General features: G+C 39.4%; 1 protein-coding gene across 1 annotated transcript in view; it reads left to right on the top strand.

Moving 5' to 3' along the window:
• Positions 1 to 5,580, top strand: part of PIP4P2 (phosphatidylinositol-4,5-bisphosphate 4-phosphatase 2) — an 86,760-nt gene extending 81,180 nt beyond the window's left edge. The window contains exons 6-7 of the mRNA XM_007948745.2: positions 4,534 to 4,624; positions 5,437 to 5,580. Coding sequence (XP_007946936.1) covers positions 4,534 to 4,624; positions 5,437 to 5,580 — 235 coding nt within the window. The remainder of the gene's footprint in view (positions 1 to 4,533; positions 4,625 to 5,436) is intronic.
• The last annotated feature ends 17,501 nt before the right edge of the window (positions 5,581 to 23,081 follow it).

Raw genomic sequence — 23,081 nt, 5'->3', positions numbered from 1 at the left:
GTATGTACCATAGTTTGGTTATCCATTCCTCAGTTGATGGACACCTAGGTTGTTTCCATCTGTTGGCTATTGTAAATAGTGCTGCAATGAACATGGGTGTGCATATATCTGTTCTTGTCATGAGTCTCACTTCTTTAGGATATATACCTAGTAATGGAATAGCTGGGTCAAATGGTATATCTAATTCCAACTTTTGGAGGAATTGCGATACTGCTTTCCACAATGGTTGTACCATTTTACAGTCCCATCAGCAATGTAGGAGAGTCCCAATCTCTCCACAACCTCACCAGCATTTGTTATTTTCTGTCCTGTTGAACTTTGCTATTAGTTGCAACCATTTTTGAATTATCTTCAGTAAGATTTTACTTGCATGCAATATTAATGATATTGTTCGATAATTTCCACATTCTGTGGAATCACTTTTCTCTGGAATGGGTACAAATATGGATCTCTTCCAGTCAATTGGCCAGGAAGCCAAACCCCATGGCATAACCAAGTGAGTGCCTCCAGTGGGGCATCTGTTTGCTGAAACATCTCAATAGGTATTCTGTCAATTCCTGGTGCCATGTTCTTCGCCAATTTCTTCAGTGCAGCTTTGACTTTTTCCTTCAATACCATTGGTTCTTGATCATATACCACCTCCTGAAATGGATGATTGACCAGGTCTTTTGGTAGAATGACTGTGTATTCCTTCCATCTTCTTTTGATGCCTCTTGCATCATTCAGTATTTTACCCATAGAATCTTTCAATATTGCAACTCAAGGTTTAAATTTTCTCTTCAGTTCTTTCAGCTTGAAAAATGCTGAGAGTGTTCTTCCCTGTTGGTTTTCTAACTCCAGGTCTTTGCACATGTCATTATAGCAGTTGGCTTTGTCTACTCGAGCTGCTCTTTGTTCAGCTCTTTTATCTTGTCATTTCTTCCATTAGCTTTAGCCACTCTCTGCTCAAGGGCAGTTTTCAGTCTTTTCTGACATCCATTTGATCTTTTCTTCCTTTCTCATCTTTTTAATGACCTCTTGCTTTCTTCATGGATAATGTTCTTGATATCATCCCACAATTCTTCTGCTTTTCAGTCATTGGTGTTCAACATATCCAATCTGTTCTTTAGATGGTCTCTAAATTCAGGAGGGATATTATCAAGGCCATATTTTGTCTCTCATGGACTTGTTTTAATTGTTTTTAATGTCAAGTTGAACTTGCATATGAGCAGTTGATAGTCTATTCCACAATCTGCTCCTTGGCTTGTTTTGGCTGAAGATATTGAGCTTTTCCATGGCCTCTTGCCACAGATGCAGTCAAACTGATTCCTGTGTACTCCATCAGGCAAAGTCCACTTGTATAGCCGCCATTTGTTGAAAAAAGGTATTTGCAATGAATAAGTCATTGGTCTTACAAAATTCTATCATGTGGTCTCCAGCGTTATTTCTGTCACCAAGGCCATATTTTCCAACTACTGGTAATTCTTTATTTTCAACTTTTGCATTTCAATTACTTGTTATAATTAACACATCTTGATTGCATCTTCAGTCAATTTCAGACTGCAGAAGTTGACAAAAATCTTCAATTTCTTCATCTTTGGCTTTGGTGGTTGGTGTGTAAATTTGAATAATCATAGAATTAACTGGTCTTCTTTGTAGGCATATGGATGTTATCCTATCCCTGACAGCATTATACTTCAGGACAGATCTTGAAACATCCTTTGTGATGATGAATGCCATGCCATTCCTCTTCAATTTTTCATTGCCGGCATAGTAGATCATGTGGTCGTCTGATTCAAATGGCCCAAATTGGTCCGTTTCAGCCCACTAATGCCTAGGATATCAATCTTTATGTGTTCCATTTCATTTTTTGACAACTTCCAATTTTCTTAGATTCATACTTTGTATGTTCCATGTTCTGATTATTAATGGATCTTTGCAGCTGTTTCTCTTCAATCTATGTCATGCTACATCAGCAAATGGAGGTCCCGAAAGCTTTACTTTGTCCATATCATTAAGGTTGGTTCTACTCTGATGATGCAGCTCCTTCCCAGTCATATTTTGAGTGCCTTCCAACCTAAGGGGCTGGTCTTCCTGCACTGTACCAGACCATGTTCAGGGCTATTCATAAAGCTGCCCAGTAATGTATCAGACAGTGTTTCTCTGCTATTCATAAAGTTGTCCCTTGCCAATTCTTTGAGAAGTGGATTGACTCTTCCTTCTTTCTAGTCTGTCTCAGTCAGTAAGATGCGTTGAAACAGGTACACGATGTGCAACCCTGCTGGCATTTGAGACACTGGTGGCACAGCCTTAAGCCTCACATTAACATGAAAGCCACCACAGTATGACAAACTAACAGACAAGTTCGTCTCCCTTAGCTGCTCGAAACCTCTCCACCCTCCCCTTACCTGGATCCTGTGGCTCCATTGTCCCCAGCTTTTCCCCGCTTCCTGACTCTTGAGTGTGGGACCTGACTCCTTCCCATTACCTGGATCCCACAGCTCTGTCGTCCTAGGCTCTTCCCCCACTTCCTGCCTCTGAGAGTGGGGCCTGTTTCCCTCCCCTTACCTGGATCCCACAGCTCTGTCTTGTCCCTGGCTCTTCCCCTGCTTCCTGTCTCTGGGAGTGGGGCCTGTCTGCCTCCCCTTACCCGGATTTCCATGGCTCTGTCTTGTCCCTGGCTTTTCACCCATATCCTGCCTCTGGGTGTGGGGCCTGTCTGCCTCCCCTTACCTGGATTCCCGTTGCTCTGTATCCAGAGGGCGATACACAGGTAATAATGAGAAACATCAGCCAACTGTGAGGTGTAAGAAAGAATAACCCCCAAATGCACACGTAGGAATTAAACCAAATACAGTAAGGCTAAATATAGTATAAAGGCAATGAATCTTTCATGACCTAGTAATTCTTGATAGCAGGCTGACATATGGTATAATTCAGTAATTAATGATAACCTTTGGGTCATACAGAAATCAATGTAGTGTTCAAGCATGCAGAATAGTTTATGATATATATTTAGAACAATATTCATCCATTTAAAAAAAAAGTTAGGACTTAAAGGAAATCATTTTTCTGTTATATATAAAAAATTAGCCTCTGTGTAATAGCACATTTCTAAATTATGTTTAGTGATGCATTTTTGTATTTCACTTATTTAGCAAACATTTCTTGAGCAATTACTATGTGCCAGGCATGATGATCTTGGCACTGGGCATACACAGGTGATTAAAATACTTCATTATGTCATTCACTAGCACTGAGAAACCAAACCAAAAGCAACTCACTGCCGTGGAGTTGGAAGGTGCTAAATTGACTGCTATATTTGCATCATTTTGAAAATTATCAAAATGAGAAGCAGAGAGAGCTAAGTACTATTGGATTTGGAATTTTAATGGAGAATTGCCAGGGATCCTTGGATGGTAGAAACAGTTGAGAACTCAACTACTAGACAGAAGATTCAAACCCACCTAGAGATATCTTGGCCTGGCAGTCTGCTTCCAATAACTCACAGCCTTGAAAAACCTTATAGAGCATCTCTATTCTGCACACATGGAGTTGCCATGAGTCAGACTTGACTTGATAGCAAGTAACAACAGTATATGCCTTTATAAATTTCCTAGAGGCCTCTTGACAGTATGTATTTAATGTCTTATTAAAAACTTAAAAAAAACTAATCCCTTTAAATTTATAATCCTAATTAGGAGTTTATTTCAAGAAAATGATGAAGGATAAGCAGAGTTTTTAAATGTAGTTGATCTGGTATTATTTATAGTAATGAAAATACTTTGTGTCTAATAGTAGAGAATTAGTTATGTTATAATTGGATACTTGGATGTTATATTCATCCCATGAGAATTCCAGTTTGAGAATACTTAGTGACATAGGATAATACTCATGGTATACTGGTAAGTTTAAAAAAAAGAAAAGGAAAAAAATGTTGAGTGACTATGTTATGGTAATGAGATTATAGGTGATATTCCTTTCTTATTTACATTTTACTCTATTTTCCAAATATTCTATAGTAAACATATTAGTAGTTATGACCAGAAAAAAATCAAATGTTATTTGGTACTGATTTTCCATTCTGGCATAGATTTTTTTGGAAATAGATTTTTGTCTTTGGAGATCATTAATGGTTATTTTTAGATATTGTGAATAACCAAGACTTGATGTTTATTTAAATCTATAATAAAATATCATAAATTCACCATTTTTTATTTTGGTTAAACCAAAAAACCAAAGTCACTGCCATCAAGTTGATTCTACTCATAGCAATGCCTCCTTGGGTTTCCAAGGCAGTATCACTACGGAAGTAGAGTGCTCAATCTTCCTTCTGAGGAGTGGGTGGTAGGTTTGAACAACCAGCCTTCTGATTAGCAGTCAAATGCCTTAGGCAGTAAAAATGATCATTTTTATGTTTTCTATATCAAGTGAAGAAATGAATAAAAGTATACAAACAATGCTACTAGGACCATAGGTAAGTGCTCCCAAAGATGAAATGGTGAATTCTCATGTAAATATTTAATGTGCTTTTTTGCTCTCATGAATCTGCAGCTCCTCAGTGGGTAGTGCACTTCCACGAAGACGCTGCTGTGCATATATTACCATTGGAATGATATGCATTTTCATTGGCATTGGATTAACTGTAAGTATTGCTTTACTTTAGAATTCTTTCCTCTGAGCTTTATCTCCATAATAAATGGTGAGGTTTGGGACTACCAAGGATGGTCCTTCAAGTGCCTACCTCCCTTGCATGCTAGGCCCAGATACTTCTGAATGAGGGCAACCTGAAGCCCAATTCATGGTCCAGTTTTCAGTAGGGTTTACCTATCCAGGTGAAATGGTATTGGGAGACTCCTCTGAAGGTTGTGATATTGGGCATTTTATCATGCATTTAACGAAAGTCTGTTAAGTGCCAGGACCAATTTTGCATTGCCATGAGGTTTCTTGTATCCAAGCCAATTCTCATTTAGCCATATTCCAAAAAAAAACATTCTTCCCTTAATCCAAGCTATGGGAAGATTCAGTACCAATATGAGATGGTTTATGCTTTAGAGGGGACTGAAGCTAAGCAGTAGCATAGGGCTTATGCCAGGAGAAGAAGAAGAAACATTTTCTGCCATTTGGTTCCCATGCTTCTTTGTTTCTCAGAGTTAGTACACCTGGTCCCTTAATTCTGGCAATATTCTGCTGTGTCATGTGAGACTAAGGAGGTGCATAGATCAAATTCCTTTTAGAGTTAACACTTTTTTAATGGATTTTTTTGTTTACTTTATAAAACTCATATTTAATATAAGTAGCAGCATGGTCTTATTAAATTTTACTCTGCCAGTTAGAGTCAACAGATACACTTCAGGGATATATTTCATAAAACTCATATGTAACCCAACAGAAAGTTCCTCTAAGTTACTTTCTTAAAATTTCTAACCTTTTGTTTTATATTGCTTTTTATTTTAGGTTGGCACTCAAGATTTTGCCAGGCGATTTCATGCAACCTATGTTTCCTGGGCAATTGCTTATCTCTTAGGTTTAGTCTGCCTTATCCGAGCTTGTTACTGGGGAGCCATTAGAGTCAGTTATCCAGAACAGAGTTTTGCATAAACTTGCTTATGATTGAGTGATGAAGGTGAGAGTGTCTAGCAGTTCTTAATAAGATACTCTGGACATTTTCAAATCATTTTTCCCAATGGATTCCATTCTGGTTTATGTATAATAGTTTTAAGACTTTGGGAGTCTTTCATGAACAAATGTTGATTGCACTACATTATATGCAAATAGTTTTTGGTTTGCTGCTAGGTTTTCAAGCTCAGAATAATAATAAAGTTGTGTTTTCATGTTCTTTTACATTTCTTTAAAGTATTTTGGATTTCCTCCCAGTCACTGTTTATAACATCACATACTCGTTATTTTAAAATCAGTTTTATTACTTGCTAATTTGTGAGTGCAGTTGGCCCTCAGTATCCATGGTTCTGTGTCTGTGGACTCAACCAACAACAGATTGAAAACATTCAGGAAAAACAACAACAAAAATCAATTAAGTGGTCAAAGCAATCCCTCAAAGGCTAAGAGGAAACATAAAGTGCTATTTGCAAAGTATTTACATTGTATTAGGTATTATAAGTAATATAGAGATGATGTAAAATATACAGGAGGATGTGTGTAGGTTATATGCAAATACTGTTGTTGTTGTTGTTGTTATGTGCCGTCGAGTCGGCCCCGACTCATAGCGACCCCTTCTTGGGTTTCCAAGGCAGTATCACTACGGAAGTAGGATTGCCCAACCTTCCTTCCGAGGAGTGGCTGGTGGATTTGAACCGCCAGCCGTCTGGTTAGCAGGCAAATACTACACCATTTTATATAAGGGACTTGAGCTTCTGTGGATTTTGGCATAGGAGGGGAATGTCATGGAACCAATCCTCCATGCATATTGAGGGATGACTGTATTTCTAAAAAGTGTTTATAAGTGTTTCTACAATAGCTCCACATTTGTAATTATATTTTGATTAGATAATATCGAAATTGCTTGCTTTAAATCTGAGCAATATGCATTTAGCTTGAACTACTTACTGTAACTTTAACCTAAGATCATAATGACCTTATTCAGGAAGTAACTTCAAAGACTTGACACTGTTGTTAGAGAAGAACCATTTCTAGACACTGTTTGCTTGTTTTTTTGTTGCTGTTTGTAGAGAGATACAATATTTTGGTAGTAATTTAAAACAGAAAAATAAAAAAGTATTTATTTGTCCACAGCTGGAGATAATGTTGGATAAATGTCTTTTTTCAAAAATCACAGAATTTTTGGCCTTTCATTTTTGTCTGTTTTCTTTACCAATTATAAAAATTCTGGTCTGGATTCATGGAATTTAATGTTAATCAATTGTATGTATTCCTTTATAGAGCCTGGAGGAGGTATTTCATACAATACGTTTTATAATACTTAACCATTTAAACAAAGGTGTATTTACATTGGGTTGTCTTCTTTTCATTACACTATGATACATTTTCCTATTGAGATAATTATGTATTATATGTGAAAGGAGTCTATGACATTTTACATCAGCTAAAATGTTGAGACTATAGGTAGTAATTTTTAACCATTCTTCCCAAATATAGGTGGTTAGATAATTACCCAATTCATTTGGAAAAAAAAAAAAAAAAAAGATCAGAAACAAAAAGCAACCTAATTTTCTAAGAATTCACTAGGACTTAAGAAATCAGCTCTTGCACTGCCCATCTTTGCAGTTTTGAAAAAGAAATTGCTTAGTTGAGAAATAAAGTTCTCAATTCATTAATGTAGTAGAGAATTAGACAATGCTATGATCTGAGCAAATTAATTGGCTATTCCAGGGATAAGAAGAATAATATAAATGATTTATGTTCCTGATTTGTATACAAATGTACTCATCAGAGAATTCTGAACAAAATAATGTAAGCGCCAACTAACAAATGATATATGTAAAAATGCAGTAGCTCAGGATTATATGTACCTTTGAAAATACACTAATAAAGATTATTGTTCAAAAATGACCTTGGTCTAGTCCATTTTTTAAAAGTAAAATACTGTGTCCAAAATTGCCTACAGATCTTACTCTAAAGAAATGTTCATAAAGATCCTTTATATAACATTCACTTATTTCTTTCTAATTTTTTTTAGTTTTATTTAACTTGCTATTTTTTTTATTGTGGTAACAATATTTATCATATAACTTTCCCATCTCAACCATTTTCACATGAACAATTTAGTGGCATTAATTGCATTCAGTGTTTTGTAAGCATCATCACTGTCTATTTCCAAAACTTTTCATCATCCCAAACAGAAACTCTGTACCCATTAAGCAATAACGTCCCAATCCCTCCCCTCCGCAGATCCTGGTAACTGCTAATATCCTTTCTGTCTCTATGACTTGGCCTATTCTAGATATTTAATATAAAAGGCATCATACAAGATTTTTTCTTTTGTGTATGGGTTATTTCACTTAGTATGATGTTTTTAAGGTTTATCTTTGTTACAGCATATACTACATATTCATTCTTTTTATGGCTGAAAAATATTTTATTGTATGTATACATTAAAAGTTGTTTATCCATTCATCGTTGATGGGCACTTGAATTGTTTCTGCCTTCTGACTATTTTGAATAATGCTGCTATGAGTATTAGAGTACAGATATCTGTTCAAGTCCCTGTTTTCAATTGTTGCTGTGTGCCTTCGAGTCAGTCCACACCACAATGACCCTATAGGACAGAGTAGAACTGCCCCAGAGGGTTTCTTAGGATGTAATCTTTATAGGAGCGGATTTCCAGGTCTTTTCTTCTGCCAAGTGGCTGGTGAGTTTAAGCTGCCAACCTTTTTATTCGCAGCCAAGTGCTTAACCATTGTGCCACCAGGGCTCCTTTGTTTTTATTTACACGTAAGTATACATACATCATTTTAGAAAAAAAAGTCCTAATAATTACATGTATCAGGTGCTATGTTCGCTTCACAGCATATGCTGTTTGATATTCATAGGAACCCTAATCAGCAAGTATTTTTGTTTCTGTTTTACTAGAGAAAATTGAGGTTCCACACCCATAGATTGATCAGAAAAAGTAGACTTTGGGTAGGACAGGAATCTACTTTCAAAACAATCACTTGCAGATGATTCTGATGTAGATTATTTCTTGAGAATCATACTCTGATATAAACACTAATGCTGAAAATGTACACACAGAATAATGCCAGTTACTCTGGCATTCACATTTTCTCTTACAGAAAAGGCTTTGATTGCATTTGAGTAATTAACACCTTTCTTTTGTTTAGCTTTTGTTTTGTTTATAGCTGTATTTGTGCTACATGGTATCTTAAGACTTTAGTGACATTTCCATGTTGATGATCTCCACAAATTGTTATAAAATTTAAATTTTCATTTATTCAGTGTATGTTTTCAGTGGATACACACGCACACACATAAGTATGTATGTATATCAATTTAAAAAAAAAAACTAGTGTTATTAAACTGCCTTACGTATCTTTTAACGTAATTATGATTGTACTATTAAGGAAGCTCAGGAGCTCTGGTAGCATAGTGCCTAAGGCACTTGACTGCTAACCAGAAGGCTGGCAGTTCAAACCGACCAGCCACTCCTCAGAAGGAAGATGGGGCAATCTACTTCTGTAGTGATACTGCCTTGGAAACCCAAGGAGGGGTCGTTATGAGTTGGGCCCTACTCGACAGCACATAACAACAACAACATTAAGGAAGCTCAAACAGTTAAATAATTAGATAAAGGTCTCTCAGCTTATATGTGACCATGTCAGCTAGAATAAAATCTGATCTGCCTGCCTCCAAAATTCATCTGCTTTCTAATACAACATACTGGGCATTACTTTGTAGAGGGGCTCTGGTGGTGCAGTGGTTAAAGCATTCGGCTCCTAACCAAAAGGTGGGTGGTTGAAATCCATCAGCCGCACCACTGGAGAAAGATGAAGTCGTCTACTTCCATGAAGATTTACAGCCTTCAATACCCTACGAGGCAATTCTACTCTCTCCTACTAGGGTTGCTATGAGTCGCAGCAGCTCAAAGGTGGTGGGTTTGGGTTGTAGAGAATAACTTTTGAGTTTTTGTGCCCTCTGCTGTACATTTTCTGTAGCTCAGCTGTCAAAAGAAAGTTAACAGAAAGGATTTGCCCTGACAAATAGAATACTATAGTTGAAAAAATCTTTTCATTAAATTTATAGTACATCCTATAATATTGATTTTAGAGCATTTTAATGTATGTTCACAAAATATTATTACATGCATCTCTTTTCCATAATTAACAAAATCATAGTAAGACAGGAACAGTGTACATAACAAATACGAAGAAATTGGCATTCATGAGTTCTATTTAATAGCAATTGTTGTTGTTATGTGCCGTTGAGTCAGACCCGACTCATAGCGACCCCTCCTTGGGTTTCTGAGGCAGCATCACTACGGAAGTAGATTGCTCCATCTTCCTTCTGAGGAGTGGCTGGTGGGTTTGAACCTCCAGCCTTCTGGTTAGCAGTCAAGTGCCTTAGGCACTATGCTACCAGAGCTCCTTTTTAAAGCAATAGTGGTATATAAATGACTGTTAAATAGCACAAAATGTTAAAAAAGAAATTTGTAAGGCTTTTGATTTGTTTAACTTCTAAGATGCTCAGTTACAAATTTGAATAATTACAGTGAAGTCTGTGAGAGCTGGAACTCTCAGAACTGCTTTGTTTTTCTGGATTTCACAAGTTTTCTGACTCTAATAGGTTACACTCACGACTTTTCGATTACTGTTTAGTGGAAAATATTTGAGTTTTCCTTCTTGGACAGGTTTGTGCATTATACAGGTTCTGGCTTTCACAGGTATTACTGTAAAATGCTCTGTATGTTTTTGTAAATGGGCATTTGACTTGAGGTAAAATACTATGTGAAAAGCAGAAAAAAAAAATATCTTATGCTCTTTTGGGGCTTGCCCCACAGAGTATTTATCAGATAAGGCTCTAAGAGGTGGTTATAGTTTCTGATTTAACAAATAAGAGTCTTAGATCTACCACAGAGGCAATCTTTAAGCTTTTGCCAATGAAAAAATGTAATGAAAAGTGATTTAAAATATCTTGCTAAATAGGAAGTGATCACATACATTGCACTAATTAATTTTTTTTTTAATATCCCAAGTAGCATATTGTGGGTGCTATTGGTTGGATATGAAAGCTACTGAAAATTCTCAAATGTTTTCCATTTTATTTTTTCAAATAAATTTTTCCTAAATACCTTGCTACAGTGTCTGTGGTATTTCCACATCAAATGTCCTTTGGCTTAAGATATTGAAGAGTTAAATAATCTTGCATTACCTCTTTTATTAGTTATTAAGCCTTTAGCAAGGGTAAATTTATGAGACTTGTGGAGAATTCTTTGGCTTAGGTAATGCCATGGTTTTTCTGGTTCTATAGACCTGCCTTAATCCTTCTTTTGAAAGTTCTCTACCTACTATATGCCATCCACACATTTCTTTCCCATAATCAATGCAGATTTTGGCTCCTAGTTTCCATTCTTACCAGATGCCATTGAATTAAAATGTCACTGTGAATGATCTAACACTCTAGTCTGGACTCAATGTGCTTTGATTCTCTCAGCTCTAATGATCTTTATTTTCATTCCACTTCTATGATTCATCTCTCCAGCTGCACACTGGGTGGTCATGCATAGACCTGCTCCGTCTCAAAACACTTAAATTATAGTATCCCATTCTCTAGCTGGGCAATGAGTAAAGAAGACCGAAGAAGAGTCGATGCTTTTGAGTTGTGGTGTTGGTGAAGAGTGCTGAAAATACCATGGACTGCTAAAATAACTAACAAATAAGTCCTGGAAGAAGTGTAGCCGAATGCTCCTTGAAGCAAGAATGGCCAGACTGCATCTCACCTATTTTGGTCATGTAAGAAGGGACTATTTCCTGGAGAAAGATTATGCTCAGTAAAGTGGAGGGTCAACGAAAGAGAGGAAGGCCCTCAACAAGATGGATTGACACAGTAGTTGCAGCGATGGGCTCAGGTTTAGCAGGGATCATGGAGCTGGCACAGGACCTGGCAGTGCTTCATTCTGCTGTACATAGGGTCTCTATGAGTCAAAGACAACTTGACGGCACCTAACACCAACAATCCCACTCTCTGAACACATACCTCCTCTATCCTTAAAATATTCTTAATCTCTTTGTACCCCAGTTCCTGAATATCAGCTTCAAGACTTCAAGTTTTTTTTTTTTTTTTTTTAATTCTCCCAATCTATCATTCACTTCTGTATTTACCAGTGAATCCCTCAACCACATAGGTTAATAACAACAAAACAACAACAACAACAACAAAACACCTCACTGCCATTAAGTTAATTCCAACTCATAGTAACTCCCTTTGGGTTTCTGAAGCAGCAAATCTTTATGGAAGTAGAGAAGTAGATTGCCCATCTTCCTTCCATGGAGCAGCTGGTAGGTTTGAACTGCTTATCTTTTGGTTAGCAGTCAAATACCTTAGGCACCATGCCACCAAAGCTCCTTATATAGGTTAATGGCCTTCCAAATTCCTCATCTTCTTCAACTGTCTCCTTAACATTACTTACCCATCTTCAGTGCTCTCTGCATATCCCTAATTGTTGATTGCCATCGAGTTAATTCCAGCTCATGGTGACCCCGTGTTTTCTAGAGCAGAGGTTTTTTGCTGTTGTTGTTGTTTTGCTGTAATCTTAACAGAAGTTGACTGTCAAGTCTTTTTCTTCCATGGTGCCACTGGATGGATTCAAACTGCCAACCTTTAGGTTAGCAGTTGAACACAAATCTTTAATGCCATATTCAAAGTCTAATGCCCCTTATCATACTTTCTGCAGTAGATTGCCTTTCTTTTGCCTTTCTTTCAAGCAGATGGGTTATTTCACCTATTATTTTGTCTCTTCCCTCTACCTACACCCTAGATCTCATTCCCTCATATCTCCTCAGAGAACTCAAATAACTTTAAAAACAATTTTTTTTTGTGACAAAATACATATGACAAAAAGTTGCCATTTTTTAAGTGTGAAATTCAGTAACATTAATTCACAATGTTGTGCAATAATCATTACTATATATTTCCCAAACTTTTCATTACCCTAAACAGAAACTCAGTATCCCTTAAGCAGTAACACTTCATTTCCTTTTCCCCAGCCCCTGGTAATCCCTTACCTACTTTTGTCTCTGTGCATTTGCCTATTTTAGATATTTCATCTGAGCAGGATCAGACAATATTTGTTCTTTTGTGTCTGACTTACTTTACACAATAATGTTTTCAGGGTTCATCCATGCTATAATAGTATGTATTCAGAACTTCATTTCTCTTTCTCTTTATGGCCAGTAATATTCCACTGCAATGTATGTACCACATTTTGTTTATCCATTCATGTTGATGGATGGGTTGTTTCCAATTTTTGGCAGTGTGTAATGCTGCCATGAACATTGGTTTGCCAGTATATATCTATTTGAGTCCTTGCTTTCAAGTCTTTTGGGTATAAATGGAGGATGGAATTGCTAGGTCCTACAGTAGTTCTGGGAGCTCTGGTGGCCTTGTGCCTAAGGCATTTGACTGCTAACCAGAAGGCTGGCAGTTCAAACCCACCAGCCACTTCTTGGAAGGAATATTGGGCAATCTGCTTCCATAGTGATACTACCTTGGAAACCCAAGGAGGGGTTGCTATGAGTCGGGGCCGACTCGATGGCAAATAACAACAACAGCAACAACAACCAAAGATAAGACAGTCTGCTTCCATAAAGAAAGCCTTGGAAACCCTAAAGGGCTTGCTGTAAGTTGGATGGCAGTGAGTTTGGTTTTTTGAGTTACAGGAGCTCTAAAGGAGCTCTGATGGTGTAGTGGATAATGCATTTGGCTGCTAAACAGAAGGTTGGTGGTTCAAACCCACCAGCTGCTCCATGGAAAGGAACTGAGGCAATCTAGGTATTGTAAAGATAAAATAAAATATGAAAATGTAGTTATAAATAAAACCTCTGCCTACAGTAATATAAACCAACCAACCAATCAACCAACCAACCAACCAACTCACTGCTGTTGAGTTGAATACAACTCATAGCAACCCCTCCTTAGGTTTCTGAGGTAGTATCTCTACGCAAGTATATTGCTCGATCTTCCTTCAAAAAGATGGATTGACACAGTGGCTGCAATGAGGGACTCAAGTATAGCAAGGATTGTGAGGCTGGCACAGAACCAGGCAGTGTCTCATTCTATTGTACACAGGGTCGCTATGAGTTGGAAGCAACTCGATGACACCTGACAACAACAGTAGTATGGCATATCAACTATGAATTATTCTTTTTAACTGAGATTTCTGTTTCCACTCTTGCTTTTCCTCAATTCATTCTCCACATCTTTTTAAGTGGTAAATCCTATCATATTATTGCTCCACTTACAACCTTTCAATGCTTTCTGTTGTTGTTAGGTGTTGTCAAGTTGGTTCTGACCCATAGCAACACCATGTACACAACAAAACACTGCCCAGTCCTGCACCAGTCTAATAATCCTTCTTACACCTGAGCCCATTGTTGCAGCTACTGTGTCAATCCATCTCATTGAAGATCTTCCCCTTTTTCACTGACCCTCCACTTTACCAAGTATGCTATCCTTCTCCGGGGAATGGTCCCTTTTGACAACATGACCAAAGTAGGTGAGACAAAGTCTGGCCATTCTTGCTTCCAAGGAGCATTCTGGCTGCACTTCTTCTAGGACAGATCTATTAGTTCTGGCAGTCCATGGTACTTGCAGTATTCTTCCCCAATACCACAACTCAAAAGCATTGACTCTTCTTCAGTCTTCCTTGTTCATTGTCCAGCTTTCACATGCATATGAGGCGATTGAAAAGATCTTGGCTGGGGTTAGGCCCACCTTAGTCTGCAAAGAGACATCTTTGCTCTTCAGTACCTTAAACTGATCTTTTGCAGAAGATTTGCCCAGGGAAATATGGCATTGGATTTCTTGACTGCTGCTTCCATTGGTGTTGATTGTGGAATCAAATAATATGAAATCTTTGATAACGTCTATCTTTTCTCCATTTATTGTGATGCTGCTTATTGGTCCAGTTGGGAGAACTTTTGTTTTGAGGTGTAATCCATACTGCAGACTGTAGTCTTTAATCTTCATCAGTAAGTACTTCAAGTCATCTTCACTTTCAGCAACCAAGGTTGTTTCGTCTGTATATCACAGGTTGTTAACGAGTCTTCCTCCAATCCTGATGCCATGCTCTTCTTTATATAGTCCAGCTTCTTGTATTATTTGCTCAGCATACCAATTGAATAAATATGGTGAATGGATACAACCCTGACACACTCCCTTCCTGATTTTAACCATGCAGTATCCTCTTGTTCTGTTTGAATGACAGCCTCCTGGTCTATGTACAGGTTCCTCTGAGCACAATTAAGTGTTCCGGAATTTCCATTCTTCTCAATGTTATCCATAATTTGTCATGATCCACACAGTCAAATGCCTTTGCATAGTCAATAAAACACAAGTAAACATCTTTCTGGTATTCTTTGCTTTCAGGCAAGATACATCTGACATCAGCAATGAACACCCTAGTTTCCCTTCTACTGAATCCAGCTTGCATTTCCGTTCCCTGTCAATATACTGCTGCAACCATTTTTAAATTATCTTCAGCAAGATTTTACTTGTTTGTGATATTTATGATATTGTTTGATAATTTCCACATTCTGTGGGATCACCTTTCTTTGGAATGGGTACAAATATGGACCTCTTCCAGTGAGTGGGCCAGGTATCTGTCTTCTAAATTGCTCGGCATAGACAAGTGCCTGCAGTGCAGGATTGGTTTGTTGAAACATCACAATGGGTATTTTGTCAATTCCTGGAGCCTTGTTTTTTTTGCCAATTCCTTCAGTCCAGCTGCACTTCTTCCTTCAATACCATTGGTTCTTGATCATATGCCACCTCCTGAAATGGATGAACTTCAACCATTCCTTTTGGTACTGTGACTTTGTGTATTCCTTCCATCTTCTTTTGATGTTTCCTGCATCATTCAATATTTTGCCCATAGAATCTTTCAATATTGCAACTCGAGGCTTGAAATTTTTCTTCAGTTCTTTAAGCTTGAGAAATGCCAAGTGTGTTCTTCCACTTTGGTTTTCTAACTCCAAGTCTTTGGACATTTCATTATAATAACTGACTTTGTCTTCTTGAGCTGCTCTTTGAAATCTTCTGTTCAGCTCTTGTCATTTCTTCCATTCGCTTTGGCTACTCTCCATTTAAGAGCAAGTTTTAGAGTCTCTTCTGACATGCATTTTGGTCTCCCCCTCCATCCTGTCTTTTTCATGACCTTTTGCTTTCTTCATGTATTATATTCTTGATGTCATCCCACAATCCATCTGGTTTTTGGTCATTGGTTTTCAATGCATCAAATTTATTCTTTAGATGGTCTCATATTCAGGTGAGATATAATCAAGGTCGTATTTTGGCTCTTGTGCACTTGTTTTAATTGTCTTCAGCTTCAGCTTGACACTGTACATGAGCAATTGATGATCTGTTCCACGTCAGCCCCTGGCCTTGTTTTGGCTGAAGACATTGAGCTTCTCCATCACCTCTTTCCACAGATATAGTTGATCTGATCCCTGTGTACTGAATCTGGTGAAGTCTACATATATAGCCACCATTTATGTTGTTGAAAATGGTATTTGCAATGAATAAGTCTTTGGTCTTGCAAAATTCTGTCATGCGATCTGCAGCATAAGTTCTGTCACCAAGGCCATATTTTCCAACTACTGATGATTCTTCTTTATTTCCAACTTTTGCATTCCAATCACCAGTAATAGTCAACATATCTTCATTGCATGTTTCATCAATTTCAGACTGCAGAAGTTGGTAAAAATCTTCAATTTCCTCATCTTTGGTTTTGGTAAAAACCAAAACCAAACTCACTGCCATCGAGTTGGATCTGACTCATAGTGACCCCTTCTTGGGTTTCCGAGATGGCATAACTATGGAAGTAGATTGCCTGGTAAATTTGAACAATAGTGTTAACTGGTCTTGTAGGCATATGGATGTTATTCTATCACTGACAGCGTTATACTTTAGGATAGATCTTGAAACATTCTTTGTGACAATGAAGTCACACCATTCCTCTTCAATTTGTCATTCCTGGCATAGTAGATCATATGGTTATCTGATTCAAAATGGCCCAAACTAGTCCATTTCAGCCCACTAATCCCTAGGATATTGATCTTTCATTTCATTTTTGACAACTTCCAATTTTCCTAGATTCATACTTTGTACATTCCATATTGTGATTATTAATGGATGTTTGAGCTGTTCCTTCCCATTTGGCATCTTGCCACATCGGCAAATGGAGGTCCTGAAAGCTTTACTCTATCCGCATCATTAAGATAACTCTACTTTGAGGAGGCAGCTCTTCCCCAGCCATGTTTTGAGTGCTTTGACCGAGGGGTTCATCTTCCAGCACTATATCAGACAATGTTTCAGGGCTATTCACAAAGTTTTCCAGTACTATATCAGACAGTGTTTCCTGCTATTCATAAGGCTTTCACTGGCCAATTCTTTGAGAAGTGCATGTTTTTTTCCTTCTTCTAAATCTGTCTTAATCTGGAAGCTCCACTGAAAGCCGTCCACCATTGTTGACCTTCCTGGTATTTGAAATACTGGTGGCATAGCCTCTCGTCTCATAGCAACATACAAGCCACCATAGTGCAACAAAATAACAGATGAGTGGTGGGATGCTTACCACTAGTCATAATAAAATTCAACCTCTGTTTAACAGAGACTGAAACACTGTATGATTTCTTCTCTTGGCCAACTCTGCAGACTCATCTTTAACCTTCTCTTTGTGCTTTCTAAATCCCAGCCATACTGGTCTTCCATCAGTTTCTACAATATGCCACACTTAATTTTTTTGCACCACAAGGCACTACTACTTCCTTCTATCTAGAGCACTTTTTCCTGCTCTTCATCTGCCTTCAAGTCTGAGAGAGGCTGTCCTCCTTCAGCTACCCCATTCTAGTCAAATTTTCTTTGCCTTAGCATAGCTTCTTTTCCCAACTCCTTTGGAGGTTACTTTACTTGCCTTTTGAATTCTCTTCCTAAATGCTTCTCTCTGGAATGTGTATGTTTTCTTAATCTAATTAAGGCTAATGTTCCAATTTATCTGTAATATGCCTATGATATATATGTGGGTACTACGTTATATATGCACATATGTACAATATATATGCGTATACATTATATATGTGCATATATATACAAAGTAGCCTTTTGGACACCTCAATTTAAACAATCCATTATTACAAGTTCCAATCTTAATTTATCATTTCCCTCTTCAAACCTACTCTGCCTCTTGTATCCTCTACCTTATCACCACCTACTCACCTCCCCCCCCAAATGAGAAACCCAAGAGTCACCCTAGATTGTCTTTTCCTTTACCCTTCACATCGAGTTTGTCTCTAAGCTCTGTTGATTTCACCTCAGCAACATCACTCAGATCTATCCTTTCCTTCTCTAGTATCTTAGTTCAGATGTAATTTCCTATTGGAGTTATTGCAAACACCTCCAAAGAAGTCTCCTTAACTGGTTTAATTTTGTTATTCATTTGACCCCCGCAAAAAAATTAACACTCCTCAATGCTGTCAGAATAATACTTCAAACATTCAATTTTGACCATGCCAACATTGTCAACATGTCAGGGACTTTGTTCAAAATCCTTCAAAGTTCCTGCATTTAGCATTTGCATAAAAAACAAACTATAAAAGATTCAGAATCTGATTTATGTCCACCTCTCATTTCAGTTTTACCACAATATTTCTCCTACCCCGGCTACCTCATACTAGCCAAACTTTCTTTGCACTTCTCCCCTTTCTTGTAGTTAACTTGTTCCTGTACTTAACAAACTGTCAGCTGCTGTGGAAACTTTTCTGACTTTCTAGGTCAGGAAAAGGAAAGGAACCCTGGTGGAGCAGTGGTTAAAGCACTTGCTAACCAAAAGGTCAGTGGTTTGAACCCACCAGCCTCTCTAAGAGTGAGCCATGTGGCAGTCTGCTTCCTTACAAATTTACACCCTTGGAAATGCTACACACAGAATTTACTGCTTTGAGTGGGAATAGACCAGATGGCAGTCTAAGGAAAAGATCCCTGGTGGAGCAGCCAGTTTTCACTTAATTCTTAACTTAAAGTTTGGCGGTTCAAACTTACCCAACCTACCTGGAAGAAAGTCCTGGTGATCATCATCTGTGAAGATTACAGTCAAGAAAACCCTCTGTAATACGTGGGGTCGCCATTTTGAAATAGACGCCACAGTGATGGGTTTTTGGTTTATATCTAAGGAACAAGTTGGTATTCATTACACTGTGCTCCTGACCTAACTCTTGGGTTCCTCCATCACAATACTTAGCACACCCACAGTATAGTTTACTAGCCCATGTACCCCGCCAGACTGTTGACTCCCCATAGAACTGTCCCTGCCCCCAGCACAGTGCTTGGCACCCAGAGGGGAAGCTCAAAGATAATTGAATGAAAAGGTGAAAGAATATAGGTGAACACTGACAATGAAAGATTCTGATTTGGCTGAAGAAGGTTCAGTTAATGTTGTTGCTTTCCACAGAGGAAATTTTAGTTTTAACTTGTCTTGCATCCATATAAGATGTCAATCCAAGTGAGATAATGTGCCTGATGTAAACCCTTTCTTAAGCACGTTATTACTCTCTGACAACGCTAACTGTAGCATGGGTTAGACTCTTATGGAAGCAGCCAGCTACTTCAGGGTTGCAGCTGGCCTCAGTCAACAGCACGCGGGCGGCCTTCCCTCACAGAGGGGGGCCCTCCCTCACAGAGGGGGCCCTCCCTCACAGAGGGGGCCCTCCCTCACAGAGGCCGCCTGGAGCCTGCTGCCCAGCCTAGCGCTGAGGGCTCGCTTCAAGCCTTTGCCTCTTTAGGCAAGCAGAGCCACCGGCCGGGGTTCCGAAAGCTGTGCATGCGGGGTCACCCTGCCCAGGGTGAGCCTATCAGAACCTCGGAGAGGCCACTGGAGGCCGCCTCCTTAGGACCGGAGGCTCCTAGACGCGCGCGCTGCGGCTTTAACGGTTCTGGCACAGCTAGTGCGCGGCCGCCGTCGGGGCTGGTCGTTCGAGGCCCCGCCTAGTGTCCTAGGGCGCCGCCGCAGGCCCCGCCCCCAGCCGCGAAGAGCTGGGACCGCGAGCGGACGCTGGGCGAGAGCCGTTCCCCGACGGGCAGCGGGACGCTCGGCCTCCGCGTCTGGGCTGAGCGCAGCGACGCTGCTGCTCAAAATACTGCTGGCTCTTTAGGCGGTAGGTGACCGGGCAGGGTGAACGGCTCTGGGGGGCAAAAGTCGGGGCCCCAGGTAGGAGGAGGAGGCGGGTGGGGCGCCATCTCGGCGGCCGAATGCCCCGAAAGTTAAGGCGAGGGAGAGAAGCTCAGAAATCGATCAGGACAGATCATTTCAGGGCCCCTGGAGGGTCCCCGAGATGGGTTATAGCTTGGGATGGAAGCGCGCAAATCGGCGAAAGAAGAGGGAAAATGGTTGTGGCTGATGAGGGGAAACGCGGCGCAGCGGCAGGTGGACGAGGGAGATTTAACAGCTGAGAGGATAGTTTAAAAAAAAAAAAAAAAAGACAGAAAAAGTCAGTAAATACACAGCGCCCTCTGTGTCCCGGACCCGGTGCTTGAGAAGTTATTCTTCCTTGTATTTTAGAGATAGCTAAAGGGAAAGGCAGGAGCTCAGGTAGCGTAGTGGCTAAGCCACTTGACTGCTAACCAGAAGGCTGGCGGTTCAGACCCACCAGCCACTCCTCGGAAGGAAGATGGGGCAATCTACTTCAGTAGTGATACTGCCTCGGAAACCCAAAAAGGGGTCGCTGTGAGTCGGGTCCGACTCGAGGGCACCTAACAACAGCAATAAAGGGAAGGCCAGTTACGTAAATCACAGACACTTAGAACTTGGACAGTTTTATTCCATCTAAATAGTAAGCTGTTTTATGTTGAGAAATGCTTGAATTAGACTTTTAGTCAATTGTAACAAGAGGGCATGGAATGGAAAATTATGCTAGATGGTGTATAACGTTTTGTTATTTATTTTAGTTTTTTCCTTAAGTAGTGCAGCAAGATTTGTGAAATGGAAAATGTCTTTCATCACTTGACTCCTCATTGGCTTTTCTCTTGGTCCCTCTGTATGTCCTTTATGTTACTTTCCTCTTTCAGTTTATCAGTTCCTACTGTTTACTTACAGGCAAGCTGCATTTAGTTTCAAGGAATTCTGACTTTGTAAAAGTGACATTTTGAAATTGGCAATTAATATTAAATATCATTGGTTATCATTCGGGAAATATATACATGGTAGATGAAGATATGGTCTTTTCATTTCTTCACTCAGCTATTTCTTTCAGGATACAGTAAAACCTGTAAAAGCCGGAACCCATCTAAGGTGGAAACCTGTCGAAGAAGGAAAACTTAAGCATTTTCCACGTATAGAGAGCAATAGAAAACTGTCAAAGACAGAAAACTTTCTAGACCTAGAGAAACGAGGCAGTCATGCGAGTTCCGGCTATCACAGGTTTCAGTGTATTTGTTATGGAATCGTATTTCTTAATTGCACCAGAACCCCCAGCAGTTGCTAAAGAAGTCTTTAATATAAATGGGAGATTTCCAGCTTCTAGAAACAGTACATAAATATGTCTAATATGTTGTGTAATATGATGTGTGGTATTTGTGATTAATATAACAGCATACTCTCTGTAGAACAAGGAAAGCATAGTAATCACATCATTTAGTTAGAATTCTAGGAGAGATTATAAACTGAGGGAAAGAAAATTACCACATCTCAGTTATTTAGCAAGGCTTTTCATAAATGTTCCTTCTTACAGTTAATGTCTTTATTCCTGTATGCATACCAATCTGCAGCATTTCCAATGGGTTAATAGAGTTGAAATAGTGGGCAGTTTGTTCTGGTTTTCTTTAAAATTACCAAAAAGACAAATTTAGAAAAATACGTGTATTTTGTAGTCAAATCCTCATATCTAGCACTTAATAGCTGTGTGAACTTGAGCCCACGTCTTATTTTTTCTGAACCTCAGTTTTCTCATCTGGGAAAATGGGACAAATCCTTGTCTTCAACAATTAATTTGTGGCAGAAAAATGAAATGAGATGTAAAATATTTAGCATGTGGTGAGGCCTGGGAGCTCTGGTAGAGTAGTGCCTAAGGTATTTGACTGTTAAGCAGAAGGCTGGCCGTTCAAATCCACCAACCACTCATCGGAAGGAAGACTGGGCAGTCTACTTCTGTGGAGATACCACTTCAAAAACCCAAGGAGGGGCTGCTATGAGTTGGAAACGAATCGATGCAGTGAGTTTTGTTTTGGTTTGGTGATAAGACCTCAGAAGGTCCCCATGTGGTGAAATAAGTGGTTTGAACCCATTCAGTGGTACCACAGAAGAAGAGGCCTGGCCTGGTGATCTGCTTTCGTTAAGGTAACAGCCAGTAAAACCCTGTGGAGCAGTTCTACTCTGTAACATGTGGGGTTACCATCAGTTGACATGACTGAAGCTAACAACAGAAACCTAAGAAATGAAGTTTTTAATAATAAAAGAATAAGATATCTGGGTAATAAAATTGTACCCAAATTGGTCAGTATATGTGCTTATTATCTCGGTATACAAAACCCACTGCTATCGAGTTGATTGTGATTCACAGTGACCCTTTAGGACACAGTAGAACTTCCCCATAGGGTTTCCAAGGCAGTAAATCTTTATGGAAGCAGACTGCCTCATTTTTCTCCTGCTAGCAGCTGATGGGTTCAAACTGCTGACCTTTTGGCTAGCAATGAAATGCTTTAACCACTATGCTACCAGAGCTCTTCCAGTGTACTATATTTTAAAAAATTCTAGGTTAATTTAAAGTTTCAGAGTTGAAGGGTGCTAGGTGTGAAACCTCTTTGCAGTAAACAGTTTGGTCTTTGGTCCTGGTTTCTGGGAGCAGGTTCACAACTGAAGCCAGTGTGTAGGGTGGTCTAGTGACCAAGAAGAAGCACCTGGGGGCATGGTGCTGACCCAGCTCAGGAGGCATGAGGTACTCTATCATGGCTGCTTGATGAGGCCATTAAGGGCTTTGGAAGATGGAGGCTTGGGGGAGCTTTCTGAGTGGATAGTGTGAACGTTTGCTCTAGGGTAAGAGCATCCCCTAGGGATGTGGAAGCTTTGCTCTGAGACCCCTTCCAGGGTTGTGAGGCTTGAAACAGATTATCAGACCTAGGAAGCCGAGAAGGGGCTGTTCCTTACTAACCTAGTCTGGGTGAGTAGGGATGAAGGACAAGGGGCTGTGTGGAGCAGCTGGGGTCTGAGCTGAGCAGGGAAGGGAAGCTGAGATTTCTCTGGACTGGGTTGGCACAAACTGGTGTCAGTAGAACGTGGGATATGCTAGAGAGAACAACCCCCGGCAATGCAATGGGTCTTTAGGATTAATCTTTATTCCTTTTTTCCCTCCCACCCCCTTTCCTTCCTTCCTTCCTTCTTTCTCTCCCTCCCTCCCTCTCCCCTTCGTTCCCTCTATTCCCCTTCC

Source organism: Orycteropus afer, unplaced genomic scaffold, assembly GCF_000298275.1.
Source record: "Orycteropus afer afer isolate SDZICR_OR568_19922 unplaced genomic scaffold, OryAfe1.0 scaffold00222, whole genome shotgun sequence".
Classification (NCBI taxonomy): Eukaryota; Metazoa; Chordata; class Mammalia; order Tubulidentata; family Orycteropodidae; genus Orycteropus; species Orycteropus afer.
Note: the sequence above shows the minus strand (reverse complement) of the source record. Positions and strands in the feature narration are given on the sequence as shown.